Here is a 20,290-nt window from a genome sequence, read left to right on the forward strand (position 1 = left end):
AGACTGTTTTCTTGAAAGGCTATATTAGACCTTTAAGAAAAAACAACAAGATAGTCGTAGAGCTACTGTATACTATTGTGTTAATTTGTTATTGAAATTTTTAATTCAAATAATTTTCATTTCAATAAATTACACCAAGTAACCTTATAACTTATCCATAAGTGTCAAAGATATTATTATATTGTCAAATTTGAAACAGTTTTTCCCCATTCCCCAAGCCTTTATACATTTTTAAAGAAGTATATATAATAAGTACTTATATTTGTGCCCTGTGATTCTGGCTGAGCTACTACTTGTGACATGTATTTCAAATATCTACTTTCTGCCTTCTAGCCATCTACTTGTTCAGTTTATCAACAATGTTCCTTTAGAAAGATTGACCAAACAGAAGATGAAGTGCATTGACCAGATCATCTTGTCAGATTTGTTCATTGAGCCTGGTAATTGTTCACATTTTCTAATCAGACAATGTAATTGTTCAATTTGTTGCCCATGTATTAGTTTAATACATCTGTGTGGCCCATGTATTTGTTTAATTACTCTATTACCTTTTGACAGTAATTAAAAAAAACAACATGATAGTGTGAGAGACTATAAAAATGAAACATGGAAAACTTACTCATTCCTCCAAGCCAAAGTCTTTGTTTACTTATTTCATTTCAATATGTAAAGTAGATTGAAGGCCACATCACCAATTTAAGTCAACACAGCTTAGACCTATTAAGCTGTAGGAAACTGTTCTGCTGCCTTTATTCTTCCCAGCAAGTGTCTTTTTCTTTTATAATTGTTAAAGGCCTTATAACTATTATGATTCATGGCCAATATTTTCAGTTTGATGACCAAGCCTTTTATCACTTGGCCAGCATTTTTAATAGTATTTAATGAACATTCATACTTACCACATGTACATTTATGTTCCACTTAACCTGTGAATGTGTTTAAACAGCTTGCCGTCAAGTACTTCTACCTTCCTTCCTGCAACACACTCATGCCTTGATGGAGCACAATGATGAGATGGAGGAGTGTATCTCAATACTTAGTCATATTATGGATAGACTCTGGTCCTATGAAGTAAGGATTGGGTGTAGTGTAGTGAAATCTTGCTATGAAAATATGAAACTGACATGTTTGAGTATTAAAAATAAATACAAAGCTCTATAGATTTTTATGTGGATATGCAGCAGACTGGAGGTGCAGTAACCGAGTGGTAAAGTGCTTGGGTTCCAAACTAATGGGGGGGGGGGGGTTCCCACTTTGAATCCTTGTGAAGACTGGGATTTTTAATTTTGGGATCATTAGGGTGCCCCTGACATTAGTTGGGGAAAAGTAAAGGTCATTATGCTAGCCACTTGACACCCTTGTTTACCATGGGCCACTTCAGGATCTGAAAGGGGAACTTAATTTACTTTATGTAGCTGACTGGTAAAACATTTGAATGCCAAACCTAGAATGTTTAGTTCACACCTTGGTGGATGATGGGCCTGTTGTACATTTTTTTTTAGATTTTAAGACCTTACTGAGCCCACCCAACTCCAATCTGATTTTTTATGGTCAAAATAAAAAAAAAGGCCGTCTCTCATTATGGCACAACACTTTCATTAACTGCCACCCACAGGAAGAGTGGACTTTGTAGATTTAAATATTTTATTATGTTTTTGTTTCAATAATATACATTATTAATAATAACAAATCCTACAATGCGTATGCTTCATTGGCATCAATATCTGTTGGGAATTTTCTATATTTCTTTTTAATAATACTTAACAAATCCAGAGTAATGAAAAATATAAATTTGTTAACTTTCTGCTTGTTTTGTAGGGATCAAGGGATGTAGACACATCAATTATGGTTGAAAAAATTCTCAGAACAGTAATTCAGGCAGTCATTGGCATGGACCAGTCTTCAAAACATACAGTAAGTTTTATTTCTTTTATTATCATTACTTTCTTTCATGCTAACAACATTGACAGCAAGTGTTGGATCACACACAAGATTTGGTTTTCTTCTTTCATGAACATGTTTCTGTTATTAGAACTACAAAACATTCACATGCTACAAGTTAGTCTGTCTTGTATTTCAATCTATTTCACTCCTTTAGTTTTTGCTGTGTTACAATCATAGAAACTAAAATTCTTCACAGTTACAATTTTTTCTTGGGGTGCTGGATTCTATTTAATTATTCATTAGACCTTTTTATGGGGAAAAAAGTTAATTTTCTTATTGGGTATTTGGACTAGCAGCTTGGTTTATTTAAAAAAGTCTGGTGCCATTGCTAAGAAATACTTTGTTTTTTTTTTCCTTTTCACATTATATAGAGGTAACATAACAATAAGCTTGAGGTTTTCTGAAGAGATAAATGAATAACTATCATATCATTGTTTCTATCATGCTTCAATTGATCTATCACATTTTTACAAACAGCAAACCATCCAAAGCAAAAGTCGTAGGCTGGAGGTAAACTAAATGCCATGCCCTTGTTTGTGACATTGTCTTAGCTCAAGTAAAGCTATGTGCACTTTCCCCCTCTTAATGTTTGCACCAGCTGATCTTATCATAGCTGAAATATTTAGTTCTTAATCGTTTTCTTAAATCTTGAAAATTGGTGAACTTAATGTATGTATAAGTTCATATTATAGAATATTCTTAATAGTTATTAATTCTTTTATACCTATAGTCAACTAAACAAAGGAGTAACATTTATTTACTAGATTAAAGTATATACAAAATGAAAGCTGATCTTGTAAATGGCTGGTATACATTCTGTTGAATGAGGCAATTATTTAATTGTTATTTGTACCAGAGCTCTGTAGTGTAGATGCTTGCATCCACCATTACTTCTGTTATCATCTCACTAGTACATTGTGGCACTTGGCATTAAGTCCTTATTATTTTCTTGGTTATTTGGGGCAGCGCTTGGCATGTTTGCTTGTTTTCCTTATTGCCTAAGGATTATTTGTACATGTACACAAGGATATGTAGTTCACCAGTCAGGGAGTTGTCATGCAGAGCAACAATGCAACACAACAATGCAGTATTTAACCAAGGCGTTATAATATTCTAGTATATTTACCATATATCACATCATCACATTTTCATAGGTATGTTTCTGACAAACTCAACCGATCAGCAAAATATTTTTTTTAAAGTAATTATAAAGTAATTTGTATGAGATGCTACATTGTTAAAGTTTTTCATTAACTATACAAAATGTTTCACTCTGACTCCTATTCTATACAAAGGACAAGAAATATCTAAAGGTTTGCTTTTATCTCATGTCTACAGTTAACTTTTATTTTTTGGGGGTTTCAATAGTTATAATCTGTAATCTTTCTAAACATTGCTCAAAATATATTTATAAATACTTTATGTAATTTCTACAATTTTTGATGATTTGGTTCTAAGCAAGATTGGTCATATGGACAGGTCTTCACTAGGAATGAATATGTGTATACTTTAGTTAAAATACTTGGGTTATTACTTTCTTATAATATTGGTGATTAGAAAACTGTTTATCAGAACTTTGTTATAATATAGTGGTCATGACCTTTATTAGATTAGTAAACTAGGACAGAAATCCTTTGTTCAGATAAATGGAGTTGTTTTGTGAGGTCAGAAGTTTCAAGGCCAGATCTTAAGTTGTGACAATTAAATCATTCCACTGTTTTTAAGCTAGAACTTAGAATAAAATAATTTTGTACTCTTAAAACATATTAGCCTATCATTTCAAAGTATGCATTTAGAAAGCATTGTTGTCAAACTTATTTTTACTAAATATAATCAAAATGTGATTTTGAAGGGTAAAAATATGTTTGAAAAAAAAAAAAAAATTCTTGAAATAAGGTGGCTTTAAACTTTACCAAAAATGTCATTTAAAAAAATTACCATTTGGTTTCAGAACTAAGTTTTCCCTAACACATGTACAATAGTAGAGCTATTAGTTTGCTAAAATTCATATTTATTTTGTGATGAAATTATAATTGTAAAAATTAAAATATTTGCAAAAATCAAAACATCCTTGTTCAATTCAGTGATATTGCCAGGTTTTTCTTCCAAAGTGAACACAAAGACTTAAGTGATTGGACTTTGTATTCATTGCATTAGCTGATATCTGGCCCCTTAATCAAATAAGTGAATACTTAACGATTGTAGGAAAAATACTTGGGCTGATAACACTGAATAGAAATACAAGAGTCTTGTCATTTAAATATAAACTTTTGAAAGCTGTGTTCATTTGGACATTCAATGTTGGAAATAATTAAAAATTGAAAATAATTCAACATAATTAAGCCGAAAGAGAAACACAAACCATTTGTATTGCTAGTTTCATCATATTTCTCTATTAGTAGACTCTTAAAATATTTTGGTGTTGATTTTTTATTTTTTTGGGTGGGTGGTATGTTATTAATAAAACTAATACTTTATGCATATTCAGTGTTCTTTTCAATTTTTTACTATTGCATTACAAGCATTTTGCCTACTATTATGTGATTTTTGTTATTCTTCTTCTTCTTCATATTTTGCATGCCAATATGTTCAAATTTATATTTAAGATGAAGATGTTTTTAAAATTCTGTTCGCTTTCTTTTTCGGCCTCTCCTCCTCTCTCCCCCCCCCCCCCCCAAAAAAAAAAAAAAAAAAGAGCATTCTAACTTACTTGATTAACACTGACTGCTAAAAGATGCAATTCATTTTTTTTTGGGGGGGGGGGGGGGGTTTACATTAAAACTAAAGGCAGAAGTGTCAATATGTTATAATGATAGGAAGAAGATATTAGAATATTGCTATATCTATCTGCTTAGTATCTCTACAAAATTGTGTTAACCCATCAGACAAGTCCTTTACACTTATATAAAAGATCTTGATCTAGATAAGCATGTTACATTCACATGGCATGTGTTCTAACATACATTATATTAACACACTGGTGAGCCATTTCCTAAGGCTTCAGTCTAGAGTATTGATAATTAGTTCTTTAGTTTTCTAAAGTAATTAAGACAGCAAAAGAATGTTTGATTCTTCATTAGTTATGTTATTTCTTGCTAATATTTCAACCTAACATGAAGCATGATGTGGAATTTAAAAAAAATAAATTTACTGTTAGATAAATGTAGAGTATTGAGTAAACTTTTAAAACCAGTAAATGTGTGTTGATTGTGCATCATTGGTGCTATTTGTTGCCTTGGTCTTGCAGCAATTCTTTGGCCATCAACCCCCACCAAGTGTTTCCATTTCATTTGAAACAATAAATGTAAGTATAGCAGCTAAACAACAGGTTTAGTTTTCTTCTAACACATGTCAGCTTTTTCTCCAAATACAGTCCAAACATCACATTATAATCATTCTACAAATAAAATGGCTAACAAGTCCCTTACCTCATCACTCAGTGCGCCTAAACCAAAATAAACTTTGAGCCCCTGGTTCCCCCCTCTTACAAAAAGCACCTCCTCCCCATATCGTTACATTTGTTTTTTTGTTGTAAATTAAAAACCCAAACCTGAAACAAAAATGTGAATCTTCAAGAATCTGCATGTTTTCAGTCATGCCTTAAACAGAGAATTCTGTTGTTTTTTTATGTGCATGTTTTGGGTGTGACCCTGTGAACTTATTCTCTCTTAATGTCTTTCTTCCTCTGTTTAAAGGGTTTAGTTGTAGAGGTGCTTTTGGGTGATGTTTGCATATTTAGTCTTATCCTTTTTTATTGTCTTTCCTAAGAATTTTTTTTTTTGCTGTCGTACTTGCACCTTGTAATTTAAGTTGTGAACAGTTCATCAAACATTTTCCATTGTTTTGAATGCTCAGTTTGATTTCATCATCTCCATTTTTTAGTGTTGGTAAGAGCATTTCCTCCCCATATAGGCTGAAAATAATTAAAAGAAAAACTTGCAAATGATTAATAGCTGAAGAATCCATTATTACTTCCCTCTGTGTCCATATGTTCCAAATGCTTGTAAACCACTTTTCTAAACCTAGTTCTAAATGCCCAAATGCTGATGATTATTGTCTTATAAGTTCTGAATGTAATTTCTAAGCCCTAATACTTGTAATTGATTTCCTAAGCTTAATCTATATGTTTTAAAAAAAACATTAACAGTAATGCATTACCCACACTAAATATGGAAATTACTTTGATAACAATTGTGATATTTTTTGTGCTACATCAGAATAGAATCTAGTTAAGTAAAATAGAGTTATAGTCTTAAGCTCTGTCAGATTTATGAAAAATATTTATAAATTAATTTTATCCTTAGAGAAATGATGTTATCAAACTTTAATTAAAAAAACATTGCTATGAGTGAAAAGCATCCTTTCTAGTCCTCCATTGGTGTCAGTTTTAACTTGTCTGCTTTTTAAACCAGCGTGTAACAACTTGACTAATCATGCATTGCCTAAATTTATTCCTTTGCATTTATTCCATAGGTGTTGACATTTAAAAGAGAATGTAGCCTATAAATTCATGTGTATTTCACTTTCTCTAGGGAAATTGTGTTTGTGTGATGATCAGCTTGCTGCGTCAGATGACTGATAGTCATTATAGAGCTTACATCAAAAGCTTCCCAACCCACTTTGACCTCATGGACTTTTTGATGGAAATCTTATGTGTGTTTCGAGATCTGGTCCACAGGAATGTCTACCCTCAGGACTGGCTAGAAATGATCATGGTTCAGAACAGGTGAGATGATAAGTGTAGAAAACAAAAGATTCTTAGGATGTTTTTAGGCCAAGTAAACAAATAGAAAATCCATTTTTTGTTTGGTTTACATTAGTTATGTGGCCAGTGCAAAAACTTTGTTTTAATTGCTTTTATATATCGCATCTTTCATGCTTACAACATCATCAGTTCTGTGGTCCAATCTCTTTTGTGGACCAGTGGGGAGATGGGATATCTGGGAGAAGGTTATCGTGCTGCCTTTAGGCGCTTAGCAAACAGTCATGATCCGAACTTGAATCTTCTTGTTAGTTAACTAAACCATACCCAAGCAATTTCTGCCTCATCAAGATTTGTTAGGGCTTGTCACAATAATGAGCAGACATAAAATGAAATATGAAGAAGACTAAAACTGCTTTATGGATCCTTGTGGAAATTAGTTGTGATTACAAAGATAACACTACATTGAAACTGTTGACTATGAAGACTACTAGTAGTACCTATGTTCTGTGTTAGTTAGGGAAAAAAACTAATTTGTTATGTCACAGCTGGTGATGTCACAAGGACTCAATTGAATAGAAAGTTCTTGCCATGCTATAATGTGCTCTAGATTTGACTAGTACTCTGTATTTAAAAAAAAGAGGCTCATTTTGTGGACTCAAGAAGGCTTTTTATTTTAGATTGAAATTATTATCTCCACTAAGGCTAGAATCTATGATGTCTGGCTCAACAGTAGTAAAGTTCTTCAGCACTGAGCCCCCACTTTCTTATAATAATTAAGTAGCTTTGCAATGTGATATTATTTCCAATCACAAAAAAAACTTATTAATAATTTTTTTTCCCCAGTGTAATTTTACGAGCATTGAGAATATTTGCAGCCACTATACATGAAAACTTTTCATCTCCATTTGAGCAACAGGTAATAATTAAAATGATAGTATATTTTTAAAGTTGTTTAAATCAAAAGAGCATTTAATTCTTTGAATAATTTTTTTTTTTTTTTGAGGAAGTTGCTATATTTTTATTTATTTATTTTAAATTTTTTTTTATATTTTAGCTATGGAACAATTTCTTTCATTGTGCCATTGCTTTCTTGACACAAGACAGTTTGCAGTTAGATAACTTTTCAGCTTCCAAGCGAAACAAAATTATATCCAGGTAAAACATGTGAAAAGAGTCAAAACATTAAGCTTATCGTAGTTAGCATTATTTTCTAGGCACATCTGTTGTTTGTTTTTTTTGGCGATTCAGCATAAAATATCTTTGCCTTGATGCCTCTAATTCATCTAGAATGCATCTTCCACATTTCTAGACCTTAAAGCTAACTTACCTTTGCTTTTCTTTGTCCTGTGGAACAGACCCAGAAGTGCACACTTTCCCAGAATAGCTATCTGTAAAATATATACAACACACTTATTCAGCTGTGGTTTTGAAAATAGAATTACTAGCTTTTATATTACTTTTGTATTGTTTATTTTCAATTTTGTACACTGTAATCAAAGAAAATAAAATAGAAAATAAAAACATAATAATAATAAAAGTTGGATTAGATGCATAAAAAATGTGGATTGAAACATGAAAAAAAAATTGTAAGAATCAAACCATGTGTGCAATTAAGGGCATCGAAGAATATTAAAGTTCTTAGTTACTCATATAAGTAGAATGAGTCATTGAGAAAGCGTTTTGGCTAGATATAGATAATGGCCAAGGTAATCTTCTACAATCTTTTTTTTTTGCTAAATATAGATAATTACTGAGCTAATCGGATGCAATGTTATGGTAACAAGCTTATGCCACTTTTATGACATCAACATACAGAGGTTTTTGTTTTTTGTTGTTTCTAACAGATCAGTTTCAACATACTGAAGTACCTTAAATTAGTTTATCAGATTTTGTTCACATGTTGATCTTAATAAGTGAAGGAATCTATTTACCACCGCCAAATTACATTAGTGGGCTCATGAAATATTTACCTATCTTTATATATATATATATAATACTGTAACAGTACTTATGATTTTGAAAATGTACCCCCCTTTTTTAGCTGCTTTTTTGATTTATCAATAAAAATGTTTACAGGTACAAAGATATGAGAAGAGAAACTGGTTTTGAAATTCGTGCAATGTGGTTCAAACTAGGCAAGTGGCTTTGATTTATATGTTAAAATATCTATATCTTTGTAAACAATATCTTTGAATAATATATACAAAACATATATTTGAACGTACACAAGTGAAAACAAAAATTCATCATTCTATATTTGTTTCTTTAGGTCCCAATAAAATCAAGTTTATTCCTCAACTTGTGGGACCAATTCTTGAGATGACCCTTATACCTGAAGTTGGTGAGTCTAATTCTGAATCTCTATCTAGTACTGGTTCCTGTATGCAGATTGCGTTCTTTTCACTTATTTTGTTTTTCAGAACTAAGGAAAGCAACTATACCAATTTTTTTTGACATGATGAATCATGAGTTTGTACAGCCCATTCCTAATTCAAATGCTATTCAAGAAAATTTCAATGAGGTGACACTCTCTTTCTGTTACATTTATATTACATTTTAAGGCTGAAAAATAATATTTTGTATCAGCCATTGCTAATGTATTATTAAATTATAACCAAATTGTTGATCTCTCAGTTCATGTTTGTTGTGTCCATGTTTCCTCCAGTTTGAGAATGAAATCATCACCAAGCTTGACACCTTGATAGAGGGTGGACGTGGAGATGAACAGTACAAGGATCTTTTTACTGAGATGTAAGTCAGTCTTTGAACTCTCAATGCAGTCTAAGACTAGTACACTTCCTGCTTTCTCTGAGATGTAAGTCAGTCTTTGAACTCTCAATGCAGTCTAAGACTAGTACACTTCCTGCTTTCTCTGGGATGTAAGTCAGTCTTTGAACTCTCAATGCAGTCTAAGACTAGTACACTTCCTGCTTTCTCTGGGATGTAAGTCAGTCTTTGAACTCTCAATGCAGTCTAAGACTAGTACACTTCCTGCTTTCTCTGAGATGTAAGTCAGTCTTTGAACTCTCAATGCAGTCTAAGACTAGTACACTTCCTGCTTTCTCTGGGATGTAAGTCAGTCTTTGAACTCTCAATGCAGTCTAAGACTAGTACACTTCCTGCTTTCTCTGAGATGTAAGTCAGTCTTTGAACTCTCAATGCAGTCTAAGACTAGTACACTTCCTGCTTTCTCTGGGATGTAAGTCAGTCTTTGAACTCTCAATGCAGTCTAAGACTAGTACACTTCCTGCTTTCTCTGGGATGTGGCAACGTTGATCTAGTGACTGACTCTGGGATGTGGCAACATTGATCTAGTGACTGACTCTGGGATGTGGCAACGTTGATCTAGTGACTGACAAGTCATTCAAAGCCTTGAGCTTGAAAACTTTGCTTTTGGAATGAAAGTCCAAACCTTTCTTAGTGCAATAAAAGTCTAGTGCAATAAAAGTCTGTCTTTCTTTAGACTCATTATTTTATCTTATAAATTACAGACATTTTCTTCTAAGAAAAAGATGAATATATTCTACTTTATAAATGTGTAGCTCAATTTTTTTTTTGTCAGAACAAGTTCTTTGTAACAAAACTCATTGGATTTGGTCAATAGATTCATATGAGAGTCATCTATGCCATTGGCGTTTTTAATATTAGTGCTGGACAATTTTTTTGATTTTCTTGGTGTCTTGATTATTAGGGGACTGATACTCTGTGCTTGCATTTGCAAACTAAAAAATATACTAACGTGTGGTTTGTATGATTTCCTTGTTTAGCATGTACCACCTGTGTGAGAACAATCAAATACTGTATGATCAAGGTTGTGCCTTCGTTGGTATGATTCATGATTTACTTGAGAGGCTGTTAGTGTATCGCACAATCATACAGGATGAGGTCAGGGAGCACAGAATGAGTTGTATAGTCAATCTGCTGGTAAGTTTCTCACACAGTTATCTTAAATATATTATCACTTACAGTTTTGGAAAAAAACAACACAACTTCCTATTAGTTTTTTGTAATGATTTAAATAGTACTAACACATTGGTTTTCCAGGCTGATTTACAAAATATGTTCCATGCTTGAGAGACACTTGAGAAAAAAAGTGTTCTTTTATGTGTTTATCCTAGCCTACAGAACTAGAAATGTATTTTTACCATTGTGCATTTTAAGTATTTTATGATGCATTACTATATTTGGAAGTTTGTATGGTGCAGTGGTAATTGTTACTTTTTTATCTTCTGACTTGGAGCATCTTTAAATTTAAACCTCTATTCTCTAATTAAACTTTATGTGCTTGTGAGAATCCTTAGTTTTAGGAAACTGTCCTCATTCTGTAATTCCAACTTCTGAGACTAAACCCCTTCTTCTTCCCCAACAGCAAAACAACTGGTTAGTTTTTTTTTGTTAAGATCCTTACTCTAAACCAGCATTGACTTGAGCTTTATTTATTAGGATGTTCTTGCATTTCTTCAATATTTAAGGTCTGTCTTCTGAAATTATTTTGTTTTTGTCTTGTTCCGCAGGACTTCTACCATGAAATCAACAGACAAGAAATGTACATTCGCTACCTCCATAAACTGTGTGACCTTCATCTTGGCTGTGATAACTTCACAGAGGCAGCCTACACACTTCTGCTTTATACCCGGCTGCTTCAGGTAGTTTCCATTTAATTTATATTGTTAAGGCCTCCGCGCGGTGTTGATTCTTGGCAATCTGTCTAGTGTAGATCTGACTGGAAGTAACGCTGAACTCAACTACTTCAGTAACACCGGCGAAAGGCCGAAACAATCAAATATGTAGTCGACGCTGATATGTTGTTCTACAAATATGTTTAATACTCAAGAAGGGAATCGTCCGATGTCAGTTATGTCGTACTCAAGTCTACTACTCTACAAGAAGCGTCTTCCTTTTAGCGTCACTTAGAGCGTTCTCATTTTTTAAAGATCTGTCACGTCACTTGTCGCTAATTAAAATTTTCCCCTTATTCCCGAAACAAATAACTAATTCCTAATCATGTCATAACAACTCCTCCCCCTTAATCTCCTTAATCTACTGTCTTAGTCTTACAATGTGCAAGGGCCAAAATGTAGGGAAACATAAAAGACAACACAACTTGAGTCTTGATTGCGATTTCAACTTCTCTTTCTGTGTCCACAATCAAGTTCCTCTGAACACATATTTCCCTCAAGTGTCACTAACTGATACTGTCCAATGTGATGTGCCATAGGTGACCGCAGACATAGTTCGTTTGCGCTGAAACTATAGGTGTGTCTATCTATACTTCATCACATCACGTTCCAGAGGTTACACCGCTTTCCCTCACACGTCAGGACAGACAATTTACCTAATATGACAAATTGATATTTATCAATACTCGTTCTCCCACTATACACCTAACGTTCTTTCGGGCATTTACAAGTGTATTTTATTTCCTCTCTCCACTTACTTGTCCCCACACGACCTAACTCTTTACTGATGTATGATCATGATCAAATACAAAGAATAAATTATAAAACTTACTTTTTCGTGATGTAACTACATCGTCGCCTTATAAATGCCCTATCTATTCATACATCCATACATACAATTCATACATACTACCCAAAATACATAACTAACATGAGTCAATCTAATACTAACCCAATGGCATGTATCTTATAACATAAATATACTATTCAAAGATACCTTAAAACAACCTAATACCCGTCTAGTTATGACTACTAGTTAGGTCAATCAATTAAGAATAACCAATTTAAATAAAATCCAACTTATTTACACACTACGGTCTCATAGTGCTATTATGTTTCGCAGGCTATCTACACGACTCATACATTTGTTCTCTCCAACTGGAGTTTACATCTCTTCTTACGCCACTATAGCCCGCGTGTGGCCTTCTACCTCGGTATGACTTGCGATTATCGCTACCACAGTCATCTCTTCTATCATCACTATCGGAACTCGCAATCTTCTGCTCATACTGTTCTGCCCTACTCCAACAGTCTTTCGCGATGTGCCCATGTTTATGGCAGTTAAAACAAATTATGTCCTTTCTAGGTTTGTTTCGCTTCTTGTTGCCATACCTGCTTTTCCAACTTCTAACCTGTTTGTCAGAAGCGGCTCTGACACCTGCTACATTTCCAAGTAAAACATCTCTAGATAACCTCGGCATGGCTACCCCTTCGCAATACCCTGTGTACAATAGAGATCGAAGGAACACTTTGCACGCTTCGAATCTCTTAACTGCGCCGTCTGCCAACCTGACTGATTTGGTATAGCCTAAATAATCCTTAGATTTCACTAATCCCCCTCGAACCGCGAGTGTACTGCTAGCTGTGTCCCGGATCACATTTACCTGTTTATTATTTATCATGCCCGGATATAATTTAAATCTATCTTCCCCACAATCAACGTAGTTAATTTCTTCTTCTGGTTCACTATCTCCATTAACCTGCTCCCTACCTTGAATGTTCCTCACAAAATTAACCCTATCCGGTGGCCGATTATCCCTCTCTTGTCTACGGTTTCCTTGATTACCTCTCCTATCACTAGTGCCACTATTATCCTGTGTATTCCCATTGCCAGCTCCATTCCCTCTATGTTTCCTACACTGGTATGCCATGTGTCCCTTTTCCTGACAGTTAAAACATGTAACATCCCTAAGGTTTCTATCACCCGCTTTAGGTCTAGCTATTCTCCTATCATAACTTTCCCTGCCATTGTTTTCATTTTCCCAAGGTCTATCATTTAAGCCCTCACAACTATCCCGACCATTGTTCCCACGTTCCCTGGACCTATCATTTCCCCTACCATAATCCCTATCATTACCATCATTTCTTTTAACATAATTTACCAGGTCAATGACTTTTTTGTGGTCTTTAACCGAAAGTGGGTTGTTTGGGTAAGCATTCTTAAAGATCCTAATAATTTCTACCAAGTCTTCCATTACCTTAGGGTTTCTTTCTTTTACAAAGGACTGTAGCTGAGGGTCGCACTTATTGATAAAGTTATCAATCAGAATAAAGTTCCTCAACCCCTTGTAGGTGTTCTCAACATTCTCGAATCCGAGCCATTTAGTGAAGAAGTCCTTTTCTGAGTTGATGGTTGTTTGTGGATCAACTTGGCTGGATGGAGTGTTTTCGTAACACTTCTTTCGGAATGTTGCCGCGTTGTGTCCGTATGCGTTTAGCAGTTCCTTCTTTAGCACCTGATAGCTGTTTTGCATCGAGTGGTCATGGTTTTGGCAAATCGTGAGGGCTTTCCCATGTACGAAGTCCAACAAGATTTCGGACCACTCCTTCTCCTGGACATTAAACTTTGCTAGTTTAATTTCAAAACGTTTTAGATAGTCGCCGATGTCGTCCTTGTCTTCCGCAAAAAGTTGGATTTTCTTTTTCATCCATGCGGTGCTACTATGGCTTTCTATGTTGGCACTATTGTTGCTGTTCCCTTCGGTGGGCACACTTACACCAGCCTCTATCCTCATCTGTTCAACTTGAATTCTCACTTTTCTGTCCGCCTCTTCTTTCTTCTCCCTCTCTACACGTTCCGCCTCTCTAACCTTTTCCCTCTCCAAGTTTTCTGCCTCTCTAACCTTTTCCCGCTCTATGCGATCTGCCTCTTCTTTTTCTTTTTCTCTGGCTCTTTCAGCTTCTCTGACTTGTTCCCGCTCTCTGCGGTCTGTTTCTGCCGCCACCATCTGCTGCACATAGGCGGCCAGTTCTTTGCCGCGTAGTTCCAGTTCTGTCTTGGCTTCTTGGATTAGCTTTTTCCTAAACTCTTCTAGGTCCTACCCTGGAGCAGTTGCCATATTACTTATTTGTTACTTTACCTCGCTTTTTATTTAAATTATCTTACACAAAAGCCTAATAGCTTCTATTACCTATGTTCTATAAATCAAATTATCTTTTGAGCGTACCCTCGCTCCGCGGCTTCCTAATATCTCTTAATTCAAATGAATTAAATTCGTCACTCTACCCTTGGAGTCTAGACTAACAACTCCGACTTATAATAACTTCTGTACTTTCCAAGATACACTTAGTATCTGACTGGAAGTAACGCTGAACTCAACTACTTCAGTAACACCGGCGAAAGGCCGAAACAATCAAATATGTAGTCGACGCTGATATGTTGTTCTACAAATATGTTTAATACTCAAGAAGGGAATCGTCCGATGTCAGTTATGTCGTACTCAAGTCTACTACTCTACAAGAAGCGTCTTCCTTTTAGCGTCACTTAGAGTGTTCTTATTTTTTAAAGATCTGTCACGTCACTTGTCGCTAATTAAAACTTTCCCCTTATTCCCGAAACAAATAACTAATTCCTAATCATGTCATAACAATATATGGCAAATAGTACAAGAAGATACTTATTTTTGTAAGAAAAAACTACTTTAGTCATGAGGCACCACTCAGGATAATTTATATGGTTTGATAAAAGTTTGAAAAACACTTCTTTTTATATTTATTAAAAATATTATTTAACTGTTTCAATCAGCTCATAACTTCTCATTTTGTTTACATTCAGTGGTCAGATGAAGCACTGGCCCCAATGCTGCAGAATAACAAGTTCCCAGATGCCATGACCAACAGAGAATTAAAGGAGAAACTTTACTATGAAACCATTTCATACTTTGACAAGGGCAAGGTAGAGCATGTAGTACTTACTTTATCAGTAGATACAATTTGTTCAAATTCTATTTAAATTTTTTTTTACATTTCATTAGCAAATCTTTTTGAACATGAAATTAAATCTGTTTTGGATTTGTTCTTGATTTTTATTATGGAATGAAATGGTTTAATTTGGCACATCATAGTTCAAGTATTATAGTTTATGATTTTAAGTATGGATCTATAAAGTTGAATTATAGTTCAAGTAAAACTCTATCATAGTTCATGTAAGGTTGTGTCATAGTTACATACATTAGTGTAATTATATACCTAGAGGTTATACTGAATACCTAGGAAATATAAGTAGGGACCAATATACCACTGGACAAAAGTGCCAGCACACCTTAAACATTGATTGGTTGATCTTAATAACCTATTTCTAGCTATAGTTCATATGGGAACTCGTTAGTAATAATAAAGTGAAACAGGGACTCTTATTGATGATATATCTCATTGACTATTTTTATCTTTACCTGCTACTAGGTAACTTTAATAGATCACATTTGTTCATAACATGGGTGCTCTTTAGACACAACTCCATTGTTATGTAACTTTCATGTAAGGTTGTCTCATAGTTCATGTAAGGTTGTATAATCTAATCACTTGATTAAATCTTTGTCTTGAAATTTAAGAGATTGAAATTGCCTTGGGAAAAAATGTTTCAGATCTGTGGGGACACAGTTATCAATGATTTATATTAACTTGTTTATTTTGTAGACTTTTTGTGATTGACTTTGTGTTTACTTTCAGATGTGGGAGAAAGGGATAGAATTGTGTGAAGAGCTTTGTCTGTTGTACAGGGATGAGCTGTTTGACTATGTCAGTCTAGGCAAAATACTGGTGAGTTGAGTAGGAAGATTTTATTTCAAATACAAAAAATGAGTTGTCAACATACGAACATTGAACACAACATACATATTTGTCAATGACCATGGTAATCACATCTTATGAGTGTGAAGTAATATGATTCAGTTCAACTCATGTTTTCTTTATCCTCTGTGTCCTCTAGAGAAGACAGGCTGAGCTCTACGACTGCATCATGAGACAGATTAGACCTGAACCTGAATACTTCAGAGTTGGCTACTTTGGACTTGGGTTTCCTTCCTTCATACAAGTGAGTTGCTCTCTTTCTTCTCTTAGACTTGTTCAGAAAAAATACTTGTTGTACTCATCATTCCCTGGAGCTTATTAGGTATTAGCAATAGTTCAAGGTGGGCTAAACAAATTGTTACTATTTGTCATTTATCTATCAATTGGGACTTTTGAGTATTGTATTCCATAAAAGAGTTGAATAAATGAAAGCTTGAACTTTTGATTTCAGAACAAAGTGTTCATATACAGAGGCAAAGAATATGAAAGACTGGCAGATTTTAATGCAAGGATGCAGAATTTGTTTCCCAATGCTGAGGTAAGAACGAAACAGTTCTAGGAATATAGTTCTTGATTAGTTCTTTTGTTTTTAGTAAATTTTTTCTTTTTTTTTTTTCTAACAGTTGATGAAAACATTAGACACACCTGATTCAGAGATTTTAGAATCATCAAAGCAATGTATCCTTTGTAATCAAACAACTAGGCTGTGTCATTCATGATCAGGCTGTATCATTCATAATCAGGCTGTATCATTCACAAATAGGGTGTATCATTAATGATCAGGGTGTATCATTAACGATCAGGCTGTATCATTCACAAATAGGCTGTAAGGCTGTATCATTAACAAATACGCTCTATTAGAAAACTTCATGAATAACTGGCTGAAACAGACCAATTTATCACTGACTTATCTAGTCACCTCCCCCCCCCATTTCCTTTTTTCCCATGCTTAATGAGAGAACAGAGAAGATTTAAGGGATTTATCCTTAACCAAAGTTTAGACTTACAAATCAATGCTGTGACACCTGTCATGAACCTGAAAGAGCGTCTCCAGAATCGCAACATAAGTGAACAAATACTCAAATACTATCGGGTAAATGAAGTGCAGCAATTCACATTTACAAGGAGGAAGGAAGAAGGCTCAAGTGACGTCACGGTTGGTCACCTTTTAGCTTCTTGAATTTTTTTGTTTTGTTTTCTGACAAAAGTAGGTTCTGTTTTTTTTTTGTTTTTACTGTAATTTTTTTGTTCATTTTTCTTTGATGAAATAGCTCATTATTTACAAAGCTTATATCAACTCACTCTGTCTGTCCTTCAGTATGGTAAAAAGTTTGTATGCATTATTTCTCTCACACCCAATCTTGGATTTAGCTGAAATTTTGCACAACTACTATTTCTTTTACATGACAACACAAGAATCAATTTAAAAAAATGAACCAATTAGTTAATTAACTATTGGTAATTTGTTTTGTATATTGAACAAGGGAAAGAAATAGTACTTGACAGGTGTGGTGGTATAAGTTGAATTATTCCTCTTGAGGACTCAAACCCTGAGTAAAATTTTTTTCATGCATTTAAAAAACGATCATGTAAACATTGACCAAGATAGCCCCTTCCTCCCTCTCCCTTTCCCAACTGGTCCAGACAAGTGATAGGATCATAGCGCACTGAGAAAGCTAAAAAAAAAACAATTGGTAAAAATATTTCTAATCGTACAGATTTATTAAGCCTAGGTCTACACATATAATTACATGACTGATCCAAACTAATTGATACAATGCTTTGCTTTTTTTTTTTTTTTTTTTTAATGTTTTTGTTGTTATTTAGTGAACTTAGAATTGCAAGAGATCTTTGTCAATTCTAGATATTTGAACTGATTTTATTATTTTGATAGAATGTGATAAAATTTATATATTCTAATTACTGTAAATTAAGACCATACTGTATAAAAGTCAAATCTGACATCTTTATTTATCCTAAATGTACAAACTTCATGTGTCTCACTTTCTAAACAATATACAATATATTTCATTTCTAGAACATGTGGCTGGAGCGTACGTTCATCAAGACATCCTATCCTCTTCCTGGGATTGTAGGATGGTTCCCGGTGATTGATATAGAAACTGTAAGAAATTACTTTTCTCTATTGTCCCTTAATTTATGCCACTTTTTGTTGGGATGTTATTAGGTTTTATGATTTCACCTGACTCTTGATTCTTTCTTTTTAAGTTGTTGTTTTTTTGTCCCTGGCCAATAGTTTTTTAATTGGAAACATATTTTCATTAATTAAACATATTGTTGTAAACCTGCATAGCACAGACACTTATAGTGCACAAAAGCGCACTATTTGATCTCTTAATATGGACGGAATATTTACTAGAGAAAAAGACTTGATTTCTTTCTAAGTGGAAAGAAGAATATAACATCTTGGTATAGAACTTGGGTCAATCCACCTAGAATAATGAAAGGTGCATTGCTGCAGATGATTCGGAAAGGTGAGAAGGAGTGTAGGTTCTCTATGTGGGTTGTCTGGTCAAGAAGTTGTAATGAAGTTTGAGACACACAGTCTGTGAACTTTATAGGAAAGTGAAGACAGGTGGCAAGGATGAATCCTGCACCCAAGAGCTAGAAGACCTGATAACCATGACTGACATTTTATTTATTGTGATCATTTCACAATTTTATCACCTGTTATGGGCATCATTCCTCTTCACCTTGATCCCTCGTTGTTACCTCCTTACATTTGTTACTATATTATTCAGTCTAAAAGTGTTGTTTTTTTTACAAGAATTGATAGCAATGAATAATAGAACATTTAAGACTTGTCTTTTAATTTATTTAATACAAGCACCATTGTTTTGTGTTTTGTTTCTCTTGCGTTTGATCAGGTGCTAGTGAGTCCCATTGAGAATGCTATTGAGACTATAGAGGAGAAGAACAAACAGCTGATTATGTTAATAGAGCAACATCGGATGGACTCCACTCTTCGAGTTGACCCGCTTGGCATGCAGTTAAATGGTGTTGTGGATCCAGCGGTCAATGGAGGGATTGCAAGCTACAAGGTAAAATTTTGATTTGGCTTGACACAATTGAAAACAGAATGGAGCCTGGAGCTGTTGGACCTAAGAGCTGTGTGACCTAGGACTTTTGACAATATTTCCTTAAACATTTGCTAGTTCGCAACAGGTTAAAATGTCTTAGACTTTAATCTGTAACATTATTACATCAATTTAGATGAAAACTTGTTCAGAACATTTGATTTAAGCTGTTGTAAAGCACGAACCCTGACATTTTTTAACAGACAAAAAAATATTGGAATAAATATTTTCCCTATATATATATATATATATATATATATATATATATATATATATATACTATAAAATTATTGCAGATATGTTTTCCTTTTATAGTGTAAATGTAAATTTATCTTTGTGGTATTAAAACCATCTAGCCATATTTTACCTGTGTATATATGTAGTGAATTTACTTTGGTTGAAAGTAAACAGAAATAATCAGAGTATTGAACAGAATGATCAAAGTAATGCTGGTGTTTTTTTAATTCTCAGGAATTTTATATTGGTGACTTTGATCGTTCATTACAAGATAGGTTGAAAGAAGTAACCATTGAACAGGTAAATTATTTTTTATAAATTATATATTTGTATATACAGTGATTTATATATATATATATATATATATATTGTGTAAAATTTGTGTAAACATAACATTGCAATGTGATATCCATTTCAAGGGGAACTAATCTCTGTTTGTTTGAAATGTTAGATAACAATCTTAAGGGATGGATTGATGGTGCACAAGGCCAAGGCTCCAGACTCTCTCCAGCCATTTCATACACACATGGAACAGAGGTTTAGCCAGATGTGTAATCTGATTGAAAAGGAATATGGCATCAAAGTAAAAAAAACATCATTTTTAAATTATTAAAGTAATGGTTACATATAGAAAAAGTGAATTTTTTTTATATAGGCCAGTGTCAGTGAATGTTTCTGTTCATTGCTACACTTTCTGTGTTCAATATTAGCCAATGACTTTTATTTTATTTTTATGGATTTCAATGCTATGTCTAAATCTTAAGCAAAGAGAGATGATA

General features: G+C 33.8%; 1 protein-coding gene across 7 annotated transcripts in view; it reads left to right on the plus strand.

Moving 5' to 3' along the window:
• Positions 1-20,290, plus strand: part of LOC106058535 (dedicator of cytokinesis protein 1-like) — a 59,877-nt gene that overhangs the window by 24,693 nt on the left and 14,894 nt on the right. For 4 of the 7 annotated variants that reach the window (XM_056043936.1, XM_056043974.1, XM_056043941.1 and 1 more), the window contains exons 26-49: positions 334-440; positions 947-1,071; positions 1,819-1,914; positions 2,422-2,454; positions 5,192-5,248; positions 6,477-6,670; positions 7,493-7,565; positions 7,704-7,804; positions 8,726-8,784; positions 8,919-8,990; positions 9,070-9,170; positions 9,315-9,400; positions 10,417-10,573; positions 11,164-11,295; positions 15,164-15,283; positions 16,057-16,146; positions 16,316-16,420; positions 16,628-16,714; positions 16,800-16,854; positions 17,178-17,332; positions 18,215-18,301; positions 19,065-19,238; positions 19,746-19,811; positions 19,963-20,094. In XM_056043936.1, the coding sequence (XP_055899911.1) occupies positions 334-440; positions 947-1,071; positions 1,819-1,914; positions 2,422-2,454; positions 5,192-5,248; positions 6,477-6,670; positions 7,493-7,565; positions 7,704-7,804; positions 8,726-8,784; positions 8,919-8,990; positions 9,070-9,170; positions 9,315-9,400; positions 10,417-10,573; positions 11,164-11,295; positions 15,164-15,283; positions 16,057-16,146; positions 16,316-16,420; positions 16,628-16,714; positions 16,800-16,854; positions 17,178-17,332; positions 18,215-18,301; positions 19,065-19,238; positions 19,746-19,811; positions 19,963-20,094 (2,464 nt within the window). The remainder of the gene's footprint in view (positions 1-333; positions 441-946; positions 1,072-1,818; positions 1,915-2,421; positions 2,455-5,191; positions 5,249-6,476; positions 6,671-7,492; positions 7,566-7,703; positions 7,805-8,725; positions 8,785-8,918; positions 8,991-9,069; positions 9,171-9,314; positions 9,401-10,416; positions 10,574-11,163; positions 11,296-15,163; positions 15,284-16,056; positions 16,147-16,315; positions 16,421-16,627; positions 16,715-16,799; positions 16,855-17,177; positions 17,333-18,214; positions 18,302-19,064; positions 19,239-19,745; positions 19,812-19,962; positions 20,095-20,290) is intronic. The other 3 variants (XM_056043960.1, XM_056043949.1, XM_056043970.1) reach the window with 3 other exon arrangements.

This window comes from Biomphalaria glabrata, chromosome 1 (genome assembly GCF_947242115.1).
Source record: "Biomphalaria glabrata chromosome 1, xgBioGlab47.1, whole genome shotgun sequence".
Classification (NCBI taxonomy): domain Eukaryota; kingdom Metazoa; phylum Mollusca; class Gastropoda; family Planorbidae; genus Biomphalaria; species Biomphalaria glabrata.